Source organism: Alternaria conjuncta, assembly GCF_024043145.1.
Source record: "Alternaria conjuncta strain BMP 0040 chromosome Unknown scaffold_15, whole genome shotgun sequence".
NCBI lineage: Eukaryota > Fungi > Ascomycota > Dothideomycetes > Pleosporales > Pleosporaceae > Alternaria > Alternaria conjuncta.
In genome coordinates, this window is record NW_026250104.1 from 95,059 (window position 1) to 106,615 (window position 11,557).

General features: G+C 52.1%; 6 protein-coding genes across 6 annotated transcripts; 5 read left to right on the plus strand and 1 right to left on the minus strand.

The window, feature by feature from the left end:
• Window positions 1–749: 749 nt before the first annotated feature.
• On the minus strand, window positions 750–1,548 carry J4E85_008941 (uncharacterized protein; the record flags this gene model as incomplete). The annotated part of the gene is made up of 3 exons (XM_051473165.1): window positions 750–948; window positions 1,070–1,314; window positions 1,414–1,548. The coding sequence occupies 3 exons, from the start codon at window positions 1,546–1,548 to the stop codon at window positions 750–752; spliced, it is 579 nt and encodes a 192-aa protein (XP_051322828.1).
• Window positions 1,549–2,217: 669 nt separating this feature from the next.
• J4E85_008942 (uncharacterized protein) lies at window positions 2,218–3,363 on the plus strand (the record flags this gene model as incomplete). The annotated part of the gene is made up of 3 exons (XM_051473166.1): window positions 2,218–3,006; window positions 3,058–3,259; window positions 3,311–3,363. The coding sequence occupies 3 exons, from the start codon at window positions 2,218–2,220 to the stop codon at window positions 3,361–3,363; spliced, it is 1,044 nt and encodes a 347-aa protein (XP_051322829.1).
• Window positions 3,364–3,612: 249 nt separating this feature from the next.
• On the plus strand, window positions 3,613–5,019 carry J4E85_008943 (uncharacterized protein; the record flags this gene model as incomplete). The annotated part of the gene is made up of 1 exon (XM_051473167.1): window positions 3,613–5,019. One exon carries the CDS (start codon window positions 3,613–3,615, stop codon window positions 5,017–5,019), a length of 1,407 nt encoding a protein of 468 aa, XP_051322830.1.
• Window positions 5,020–5,294: 275 nt separating this feature from the next.
• Window positions 5,295–7,383, plus strand: J4E85_008944 (uncharacterized protein; the record flags this gene model as incomplete). Its single annotated transcript, XM_051473168.1, has 2 exons — window positions 5,295–6,244; window positions 6,975–7,383. The coding sequence occupies 2 exons, from the start codon at window positions 5,295–5,297 to the stop codon at window positions 7,381–7,383; spliced, it is 1,359 nt and encodes a 452-aa protein (XP_051322831.1).
• Window positions 7,384–7,729: 346 nt separating this feature from the next.
• On the plus strand, window positions 7,730–9,037 carry J4E85_008945 (uncharacterized protein; the record flags this gene model as incomplete). The annotated part of the gene is made up of 1 exon (XM_051473169.1): window positions 7,730–9,037. One exon carries the CDS (start codon window positions 7,730–7,732, stop codon window positions 9,035–9,037), a length of 1,308 nt encoding a protein of 435 aa, XP_051322832.1.
• Window positions 9,038–9,620: 583 nt separating this feature from the next.
• J4E85_008946 (uncharacterized protein) lies at window positions 9,621–11,488 on the plus strand (the record flags this gene model as incomplete). The annotated part of the gene is made up of 2 exons (XM_051473170.1): window positions 9,621–9,818; window positions 10,121–11,488. 2 exons carry the CDS (start codon window positions 9,621–9,623, stop codon window positions 11,486–11,488), a joined length of 1,566 nt encoding a protein of 521 aa, XP_051322833.1.
• Between the last annotated feature and the right edge of the window lie 69 nt (window positions 11,489–11,557).

Here is an 11,557-nt window from a genome sequence, read left to right on the forward strand (position 1 = left end):
AACGAATTCCACCACCAGCAGCCATCACAATGATGCTCATGTATCAAAATATTGAGCCTACTGTAACCCGCAAGTCTGCCTGCTCCCTCCGTCACACTAATATCGCAGGCAGTATACCCCACATTGCCCTACCAACGTGGCTAAGCCTCACCGCCCCCAGCATGACTGTGCTGGGAGTCACTGTGTAACATGGTTGGACGTGATATTCACTTGTAACAACGGCCGTCACCCTCCATGCAGATGGGCCTGGTACTGTCTCTATGAATAGACCCAACCGCTGAGAGAAGAGCGCAGCACGCTAAGACCAAAGACTTCTCCAAAAGCATCAGCTCTGCTGGTGAGAACTACCCCAGCAGCACAAGGAGCTCATAACTTGCGCAGAGGCGAACTGAACGCACTTCCACGTCTTGCCTTTTGGACGTCGTCCATCAATGAACCTAAGCGTTACGTCAAATGTCCTGTAAGAAGACGGTTTCGTTGGTGGTCTATGGCTGAAAGATGTTTCTGTAGATTGAGGCTGGATGTGGTCATGGACAAGTCAGTTTCTTGGTCGATCGTGTGCCTTACCACCGTATAGACCGAAGGTAGGCTGTCTGACAATGAATCAGGGCGGCCAGGAGACAATTGTGGAATAGCGATGCGATACTGAATACCAAAGACCGACTGTCAAAGCACAGTAACAGACACTACAAATGAAACGGATATCATTCCTTGAGTATGTACATCTAGCGAGCCAAATTCATCTCCATCTAGAACATGTCAGGCGCCTTCTTGACGCGAGTCTTTGGGCCTGTCACGGGCGTCTCGGACGAGATGTCGTTATTCCTCAACTTCTCCAGCTTGCGCTCATTGTCCTCGTACGCCAGCTTCTTGTACTTCTCGATAACCTTGTCCATTTGCACTTGGCTTCCGGCGGGGACGTTGTATGGCGATCCGACGTTCATGATCCTGTATTCGTTAGCCTGCGGCTTCCATACCAATCCACCTTCCATGTGCGCTGATTCGCCTTCATTCCAAGTCATAGTTCCTCCTCGTATAGGGCTGTATGCCTTATTCCGGGTATACGTACTCGGGAAACTTCATGTCGACGTATTCCTGAGGCCGTGTGTTCGCGAACAGCACCCTGTCCTCACCCGCCTGTTCGATCATGCGCACGTGGTGGTCGTTCTGCGAAGTCCACTTCTCATGTAGTCCAGCCGTCGCATTGGAGATCATGCGGGTAATGTAGGGCTCGTTGTTCTCGCCGTCCGGTCGCGACAAGGCGTATACGGCGATTCCAACGGGGATGACTCCAATAGTCATGAAGAAGCCATACTACATGCCAATTGAGTCAGCAATATTCTTCGTGTAGTGCTGCGATCATTTGAGAGAATTCCAGGTCCGTCTGGGAGGGGTAAAGGGCGGTTGACGTACGCCCATGGGCTCGTCGGCGGCTGGGGTCGGGTGGCCGTGAGCGTGCTCATCGTGTGCGAAGCGGCGCGACTGGCGCGGGAGTGAGGTGCGGCTCGTCCGGGAAGCAGCCACTGCTGTTCTGCGTAGTGACTGCATCGTGAGGTTACTGGCGGTCGTTGGTACCGCTGGGTTTCGCGATGATGCTGAGCTCAAGATTCGCTTAGTCAGGCGCTCGTAGTGGCTTGGCATCTGCCGTCGCTTGCTCTCGAACTCAACAATCATCGCATCTACAAGTCATATCTCCATGAAATCGTTTCACGTGTAGGGAATGGTCTATAGTTCTGTTCCGCAACTTATTATTACATTGAGAAGGTGACCAGTTCATGCACGTGTTGACGTGAACATGCGCCCATAGAAGCAGGCCATCGACACTCTAGTGGAGTTCTACCCAAATTATGGAGCATCTCGAGATATACCTGGAAGTCTGAGATTGTCAGCTCTGAAAACATACGCAATCGGTCGTTCAAACTGAAGATTAGTAACTCTTACGGCCGTTGAGATTCCTTTGTTCGGCCCTTGGATTATGTAGCGGTCCTAATCGGGAAACGACCACCCGAGCCTCGGTATCTTCTCCGCAGAACACCTGTGGAGGATCTGTGCGGACACGAACTACAAACGCGACCGAGCTGTCTTTACTTTTGACTTCCTATACCATCCATCTCCATTCAAAAGAACCTTGCTTTCTCGTCTCGTTCCCCAAATCACTACCGCGAAAGTCGGCCAAATCATTCCGAAGCGTGCCATCAATTCATCAACTCCATCATCATGCCTTCATATACATCGATCCACCTTGCCGAACGGCCAGTGGACGCTGTTGTCGCCGGCAAAACCTTCACACCAAAGCAGCAAGAAGTTCCATCGGCATCGTCACTAAAAGATGGCGAGGTACTTTTCCAGACACTCTACCTATCACTTGACCCGGCTATGCGCGGCTGGCTGAACCCAACGCGTTCTTACATTCCTCCGGTTGAGATTGGTGCCGTCATGCGTGGTAGCGGTATTGGCCTTATCGTTGCGAGTAAGAGCAAGAAATTCCCCGTCGGTACCTACGCGACTGGTATGTGCGGATGGTCCGAGTACTCGGTGCTGAATGAGAAGCATGTTGAGTCGTTGGATCTGCCGGAGGGGGCTGTACCAACCGATGCGCTGGGCGTATTGGGAATGACCGGCCTTACCGCCTACTTTGGACTCCTAGAAATTGGCCAGGTCAAAGCTGGAGACTTTGTAGTCGTCAGCGGTGCAGCTGGCGCTACTGGAAGTGTGGTCGGTCAAATCGCGAAGCTGAAGGGCGCCAAGGTTTTGGGTCTCGCTGGTGAGGACAGCAAAGTGTCATGGTTGAAGGAGGAACTCGGCTTTGACGAGGCGCTGAATTACAAGGACCCGGAGTTTGCAAAGAAGTTCAGGGCTGCAACCAAGGGTCTAATCGACGTGTACTTCGACAATGTAGGCGGAGAGATCCTTGACCTTGCGCTCTCCCGAGCGAAGCCTTTCGCGCGCTTCGTCATGTGCGGTGCCATCTCCGAATACAACAAGAAGAAGCCTCAAGGGCCAAAGGTATGTCAAACTTCTCAAGTCGTTGTAATGCGCCCAGCTAACCGAGCTCAGAACTACATGATGATCATCTCAATGCGCATTCGTATGCAAGGTTTCGTCGTCTTTGACTTCGCGGACAAGTACGCCGAGGCCAGGAAGCAGCTCGCTCAGTGGCTCTCAGAGGGCAAGCTCAAAAGGAAAGAGACAATTATCCAAGGAGGCATCAACAAGGCCGAGGACGCGCTAGTGGGACTGTTCGAGGGAAAGAACACTGGTACGCCTGTCCAATAACCATTGAAAGAGTCAACGTCACTAACAACTGCAGGCAAAATCATGGTACAGGTCGCAGATCCTGAGGCAGTCAAGGCGAGGTTGTAGAGGTGTAATTGATCATCGATCGACTTTCTGCTGAATGTGTTGACTCTATGCGTGATCTTGGTGAGCCTGTGCGACGAGGTGCTCCTTCCACCGCGGAGGCGCACGGTCACACCTGACGTAGCCGCCTCCCTCAGGCGCGCGATCTCGACAGTTGAGCTACACTCGACACCCAGCACACTGAATAAGCTCACCTCCCGCCCTCACAGCTACATGACCTCGCAACTGACACCAGCTTCAATGGCCGCAACCATGTCGACTCCTCGCTACGCAGAGGCAACGAGCCGGCTGGAGTCACTACCAGCTGAACTCCTCGAAAGGATCCTGCTCGAAGCGGTACGCGAAGTGCAACCCGCACTGACGGAAACAACGGTATCTCTCAACAGACGATGTATGCAAGAAACGCGCAGCGGGCAACCCCGCGCTTCCAAACTCGCGCTTAGATACGTGAGCCGCACCATTTACAACCACGCGTGGCGGGCTCTTGCAAAAGTAACCGACGAGACCACCTTCGACCTATGCTCGAAGCAGAGCATGGAAAACCTCGTGGCCTTAGCGAATTGCAAGGATTTGACCCCGTGGGCTCGAAAACTGACCGTCACTTCTCGCTACACCGAGCACCTCCTGCCAGAGGTTGGTAACGTGGAAACTGGTGGAGTTTATAAGCACGAAGACGTATTCGAAGCTGGTCTTTTGAATAGGACTCAAGCTATCATCAAGAGCGAGCTCGATTGGTATCCGGAGCTATGGTTGTCTTCCGATGACTATCACAGCAGTACTGCACGTACACTCCAGGATGCTGTTAGGAGCAGTCAGCTTTGGCAACTCGTTCTATCGTGTCTGGAAGCTTTACCGAATATCGTCAACATCCATTACTGCGCCAGGAGAGTCGCGGGCAGATTCACCGAAGTCTTTCGAGAAATGGCAATGATCAAGGACGTCGACATATTTTGGTACATATATGAGCACTCAGGCATCCAGATAGGTCAAGACCTCCTCCTCAGCGCCCTAGCGCAATCTCTCGTTCTTCCCAAGAGACTCGAACTCGTTACGGAGATGAACGGATTACATTGCTTCACGATACAAGCTACGATACAAGTCATCAAAAAGGTCTCGAGCGAAGTCGAGGTCCTGATTCTCCGAGATGAGTTTGGCGAGGGTGGGTTTCAGCAAAATCCACTCGAAGCATTGTCGACCGTGGCCATCACCAGAGACACCTTTCCAGCATTACATACGCTCGTTCTGGACGGCTCCATTCACCAAAGTACCCTCGGCGGCAGACCGCTTCCATCGGCCATGGACGTACCCACTGTGGCGAATCTCGTATTCAGAGACACCAAAGTCGACCACCCGAGACTACTTAATTTCATCGCGCTGTTTAAAGAAACACTTCGCCAAGTAACGTTCGTGGACATGTACATCGACAAATACAAGTCGATATTTGGGCTTTGTCGAAATCTCAATCTCGAGCGCTTGGAGATTACTGATGGTTATGGCGACGGCCCGCATGAGGTCGTGCTCATCACAGACGTTCCGAAAGCACTGTTCTATGGCGCCGCAAAGACTGTTATTGTCGATCCACCGAAAATTATGGATGCGCTCGCCAAACTCTGGGCAGAGAACGAACTTACCGGTAAGAAGAAAAATGAACAGGTCTAGAGCCTACATCGCCGCCAGGTCACATATCTTGTATGATTTCATCTTAATGTAGGCTGCAGGCCTGTTCAGTTTCTTTCTTGTTTGATATGCTAAGGGCAATCTGGGTGTCGTAGATACTACCATTGAACGAGTCAAATGTCTATGCAAACAATGAGCGAGCTTAGTCAACATGGTTCTTGACTGTGCCACCTTCCACGGGATGCGGAAGTCGCACCCCGCACTTCAGATACCCAGTCTCTAACACAACGCTCCACTTGTCTCTTCCCGCATCCAACATGGCAGAACCACCACCTTTCGTTTACGATCCGTTACCCGCAGGCTCTATCCGCCTGCTCACTGCCGCTTCCAACAAGACCGCGGACGGCCATACCTGGAGGCTACAAACGGTTGGCCTCGGCCAGTCCGACTTGGAATTCGATGCGCTGTCCTATGTTTGGGGCTCTGACTCTGAGCGTCTCCGCATTACCCTGAACGGTTGCGCTATGCAAGTGCATCGCAATTTGTATACTGCACTACCGTACCTTGCTCGCCGCGGAGATGGTGGACAAGTGCGGCCAATTTGGATTGACGCCATCTGCATCAACCAAGCAGACCGTGAAGAGAAGATGGTGCAGATCCGTGAAATGAATCGCGTCTACAAGCAAACGAAAAAGGTTTGGATTTGGCTTGGTACTACAAAGCACCAAGACCGCATTCCTGACGCTCTCCGTTTTCTTGAGAACCTGCGCGATGAGAAAGAAGGGCAACAGCACAGAAACATTGACGAACTTTATGGGAAGTTGTCCTTCGATACCTTGGATGCAAAGCCCGCGCTGTGCCACCTCGTGCTCAACGATTGGTTTGGAAGACTATGGGTCCTACAGGAGGCGGCATTAGCGCGAGAAGTCACCTTCCTCTGCGGCGACAGTAAATGCAGCTGGGAACTCATGGAGAACGCGATGAAGGATGCAGTGCTTTGCCAACTCTTTGACAAAGAATTCGATGGAGTTAAAAATCCTTTGCCTTTGCGTGATGAGCCTGTACGTACTGGAATGGCGAGAGGGCTATGGAGAATCTCGATGTTCTGTGTTCGAACCGTCGTGCAGCTGTGTTGGAGCGAAGACGTTGACAATCCACCCGGCCATCAAATCCATATGCTGGCTCTCGCAATGAACATGTCGCGTTCGCTAGTATGTCTCAGACCTGAGGATCGTGTCTTAGGACTGCTAGGCTTGATGGATCCGAGGTATTTAAGATATACTTGCCTCGATCCGGCGATACAGTATTTTTCAGTCGAAGACCTATTTACTCGAGCCGCTAAGTTCATATTGGAGATGGCTTGGAAGCACGAACATAGCACGCTGTGGATGTGGCTCGGCTGGGCATTCGCGCTTGACAAACGCCAAGGTCTACCATCTTGGGTACCAGATCTCCATCGCTCAACGCCCTGGAATAATTCTCAGGCGGGTTATGAACGCAAGAGACCTTCTCGGTACGCCGCTATCAGGAAGAAGCTACATTGGCGACCAAGCGTGAAACAAGAACAACTGGTGCTAACGGGCAAAATACACGATGAAGTCGTCAAGGTGTTCGCAATGATGCCATTCCCTGATTCTAGCCAACACAATACCCGATCAGAACAGAGAGAAAAACTGCTGGCTATCGCGAATTGGGAACAGACGGTCGCTGCTGGTATGAATGATCCCACGTTGACACGGCCACGAGCTGGAATTGGAAGCGATGGAATCCATGAAGAATACTGGCGTGCGCTAGTGGACAACCAAGAGCCCGGGCGTTACCTAGACCAGACTATAAAACACGATTGGTATCTTGACTTCCAGACAATGGGACGGCGACTGAGAGGCCTTGATGTAAACCCAACAACCCTGAAGTAGGTCATTCTTGCATATATCGGTACCTGCTGATGTATTCAACTTAAGCAGAGCAAAGTCAGATCATGTATGCCTTGAGTCTAGCACCTCTACAGACGTTTCTGAACAGTTTCTTGAAGCAGAAGACCAATGTGCAAACGCGTATAAGTTCATGGAGGCCATGCAGAAGGTCAGTTTCAGGCAGCTCTTCAAGACCAAGAAGGGGCATCTCAGCTCGACGATTCCGGGCGTGATACCTGGTGATCTTCTGATAGCGCTGAATGGAGCGCCGATCTTGCACGTGGTCAGGAAAGTCAATGCTGCTGTGGACGGCGAACCGGAAATCTGGGAATTTGTAGGCGATGCTTATGTGTATCCGCTGGACTGTGGGAACAACGAAGAGAGTATTCTGGAGGAGGAACAAGCTGATGGAAATCATGCCGAGGGGAACACCCGAGCAGATAGCAATACTGACGAGGCCAATGACGAGGAGCGGGAGTTCGTGTTTGTATAAATCAGCGATCTCGCGAAAGGACATAAAGGATTCGAAGTTGATAGAAGGTTGCAGGTGAAAGCTGATTACCAACTTCGAAACCCCGCACTAATACTCCAAGCAGAAGCCTGATCCTCGGTGTCTTCTCTGAGATGTCCAGCAAAGTTCGCTATGTAAAGGAGATGGTGAGGGCTGTCAGGCTGTACCTGCAGTGACGCCCCCGCGCTAACCCCACCCACGAAGGCACGTGCGCCGGACTTTCAGAACGCCGCTACGATTTCCGTCCCCACTCACTTCCCAATCCTCCGCCCTCTTCCTGTGAAGGCATGTTATGCTTCGAACCCTATCACGATCGATAACACGAGTCATGGCCTCCAACGAGCCCGCCCGCGTGCCTATTCCCAAGAATGGCGTCGATTACCGTGGCAAAGTGGTGCTTGCGCCCATGGTGCGCTCCGGTGAACTGCCCTCACGCCTCCTCGCGCTGAAGTACGGCGCCGACTTGGTCTGGGGACCCGAAACCATCGATCGCGCAATGATTGGCACCACGAAGCGACTGAACCCGCACACCAACACACTGGAGTTCTCGCGCCTGCCGACTTCGAAGATCAAAAACCCCACCCTCGATCCCGAGAATCGCGAAAGCGTCTTATACCGCATACATCCGGAGCTGGAGAAGGGAAAGCTCATATATCAGATTGGCACGGCGAATCCGGAGTTGGCAGTCCAGGCAGCCAAGATGGTCGCAGCGGATGTTGCAGGCATTGACGTCAATTCTGGCTGCCCCAAGCCATTCTCGACTTCAGGTGGCATGGGCGCGGCGTTGCTCAAGACACCAGACCTGCTTTGCAACATTCTGACAAGCCTCGTGGAAGAAGTGGGAAAGCCATTCGAGATCGGCATCAGCGTCAAGATCAGAATCCTGGACACGCCAGAAGAGACAGCAGCGTTGGTGAAGAGACTGGTTCGCACGGGCATCACGGGTCTCACGGTGCACTGTCGAACCACACCCATGCGACCCAGAGAGCGCGCGATTCGAGACCAACTCAAGATGATTGGAGAGATATGCCACGAAGCAGGCGTCGCATGCCTGATGAACGGCGACGTCATATCGCGCACCGAAGCCCTCAAGCTCGCGGAAGAGTTCAACGTCGACGGCGCAATGATCGCGACCGCAGCCGAGAAGAACCCCAGCGTGTTCCGACCCGACCCAGAAGGCGGGCCACACGAGTGGAAGTCGCAGTGGAAGACCGTTGTCACCGAATACATGCGTTTCGCGCTACAAGTAGAGAACCGGTGGGGGAACACAAAGTATCTGCTCAGTCAGATGATACCAGGGAAGGAGAAAGCGTATCAGGCGATGAACAAGTCAAAGTGCTACACGGACTGCATCAAGGCGCTGGGCCTGGAGAACGTCGATGACTTGCTACAGCAGGCCAACGTTGTCGACGAGCATCTGGGCATACCGCAGAACGAATCGCGCGCTTCTAAGCGCGCTCGGGTCAAGGAAGCAGCAAATCCGGAGAGCGATGCTGTCGAGCGCAAGGAGAAGCGCAAGGAACGGGATGATGACGAGCCTGAGGCCAAGCGAGTCAAGGTGCCTGAAGTGGAGCCAGAAGCAACTGTGGCCGTCCCACCGCAGGAGATGGCGGCTCCTGCTGCCTTGAGCGTATGATATTTTTGAAGATTTCTGGGCTGGGCGTGTATCTATTTGGGCATTGCAGGCGTATTGAGCATTTACGAAAGTGTGGGGTTCCCCTCGGTTGTATGCAGCCATGATATGGGACAAGGGAATTATTTCAATCTATACCTGGTTTTACCATGATACACCATACTTGTTTGAATGACCGATGAAGTCCCCAAGCATCGTCACGTCGCGTCGCTGATGTACTGATGACTTTCCTACCAGCGCATGGTACTAGCCACCGCACACCTATCCGAGAAGCAACATTGCAACACTGTACTACTGCTTTCAACTTCGAGAACAAAAACGATTAGCAATCGCATATGATTCATATGACAAAGGCGCAACACGATAAGTGATGAGCTGATGTAAGGAACGATGGCACGCGAAGGCCTTCCAAGAGTTGGTACTGGGGTCTGCTCATGACGGCTAGCACCACGCTAGACGACCCCACTGCTACGGAGGTACATATGTACTGTGCCACCTGGGCACACTTCGCTACCGTCTTTGATGTCAACTTTCGCCCTCATACTTAATATCCTTAGGACACATAAAGAGCATTCCAGGACCGACAATGGCCGCATCTACAGACGCGGTTATGGCAGATATCGGCGATGACAAAGCGCAACTCGGCAGTCTACCGAACGAGCTACTAAACCTCATTACAGACTTGGTGGTCGCTGGTGGCACGCCAATGGCGGTGATGCGACTGGTGAACAAGCGATTCAAAGCATGTGCCCAATCACACCTTGTCGAGGCTCTTCAAGCAAAGGTATGTACATCACCGGCTTCGACGCAAGGACAAGTTGCGCTGGGAGCGGAACGTCGTCTAGTACGATCGGCACAGCTGACATTGATATCTTACCATAGGCTTGGGATATTCGTAGTCCCCATGATCTTCGTTCGTTGAGTGAAATCAGCAAGGTGGATGCCTTAGCCCAGGCGATCAAGTCTCTTCGCATGACTTGCTGTTATGAGGAATATCACGAAAATCCTGTCGCTCTCAGAGACGAAGCAACTCATCGACATAATAATGCGATCAAAGAAGGCACGGAACGTACGATGTCGGCTCAGGACAGATTCCGGGTGCAACGCAGAACCGCCTTGTTGGAAAGGTTCGCGCACGCTTCAACGCTTTCAGAAGAGATGGAAAACGACAGGGTAGCTGGGAGTAGGAAATACGCACAGAACCTCTTTCCCGAGTCCTCTTCAGAGGCGAAAGTGGGCTGGTTGAGAACAATAGTTCTACCTGATCTGGAGTCGCGTTGGGAAAAATTGAAAGAGGAAAACAAGTCCGTCTTCGGCAATGTATGGACCTCTTCCATCGTACACCCCAGATTGTATGGGGCGCATTACGATGTCGTCGCGGAATACGTCTTAGCAAAAGAGGGGTTGATAACCACCATCGCGAAAAGCTTGGCTCCATTCAAGCAATTACATACTTTCGCCTTCGTCGAACCCGAGATCGATGCCTGGAGCCGTTACGAAACGCTTTTCAAGGAAGTTGGTGAAGAGCACGGCCGCTTACAGGGATGTAGGAGCCCATATGCCAGGGGCTCAAAGCGAGACGCAAGCTCGGAGGCCATCGCATACAGCGGGATGATGATCGGCCTTGACGTTGCACTTCGAGCTCTACAGCGAGCCGAAATCCACCCAACCAACTTCGCAATGCCAGTACCTTCTATTGGATTCCAATCCTTCAAGACCTCCGTTTCGAAATACGTCTTGAGCGAGGTTCTCACACAAACAAACAAGCTATGTCTCAACCACCTATCGTTGAGATTCCTTCGTGTTGGGAGTAGTAACGACGACAGACTCACCTTGACAAATGTCTATTCTCGAGAGACCCCCCCACCGGTTCACACCGAAATACTCTTAACCAATGACAGCTTCCCCAGCCTACGCGACCTGACTTTATATTTTGGCCAGGTCAGATCTGCGAACAATCCGGGTCCAGCCACCCACGGCTGGAAGGCAGCAGAACTTGAGTCCCTAACCATTCGATACGACCCACGATTTGAAGCTTCGGCGGATGTTCTTCTATGGCACCCAGACTGTTTGAACCACTTCCACCAGAGTCTCAAACACCTGACTATTGTCAACGCTTTTTGTGGCAACTGGAATAACTTCTTCCGCGACATCGCAAAGGCTCAGCTCGAGACTTTGGATATTGTGATTGAGGATGATGTTCTCGGGATGGTTAGGACGAAAGTGCCGTCGAATGACGACGTGGAGAATGGGTTGGTGTGTGTTCAGGAGCGGTTTAAGAAGGCCGCGGAGAAGGTGGAGGTTAGGCCGGATTGGGTTTTCGATCTTGTGAAGCGGGTGTGGAAGAATCAGGATGATATTGTCGATCGATTGCTGGAGGATAGTGATGAGGAGGGGGCGTTTGATTGGGAAGAGGATGATGATGACGATGAGGAAGAGGAAGTTGAAGGATGAGAGCACGGCATACGTAGATGAGGTTCAAACGCTTGGGACACGGGGTAGATTCGATAGCAATTGTTGTAC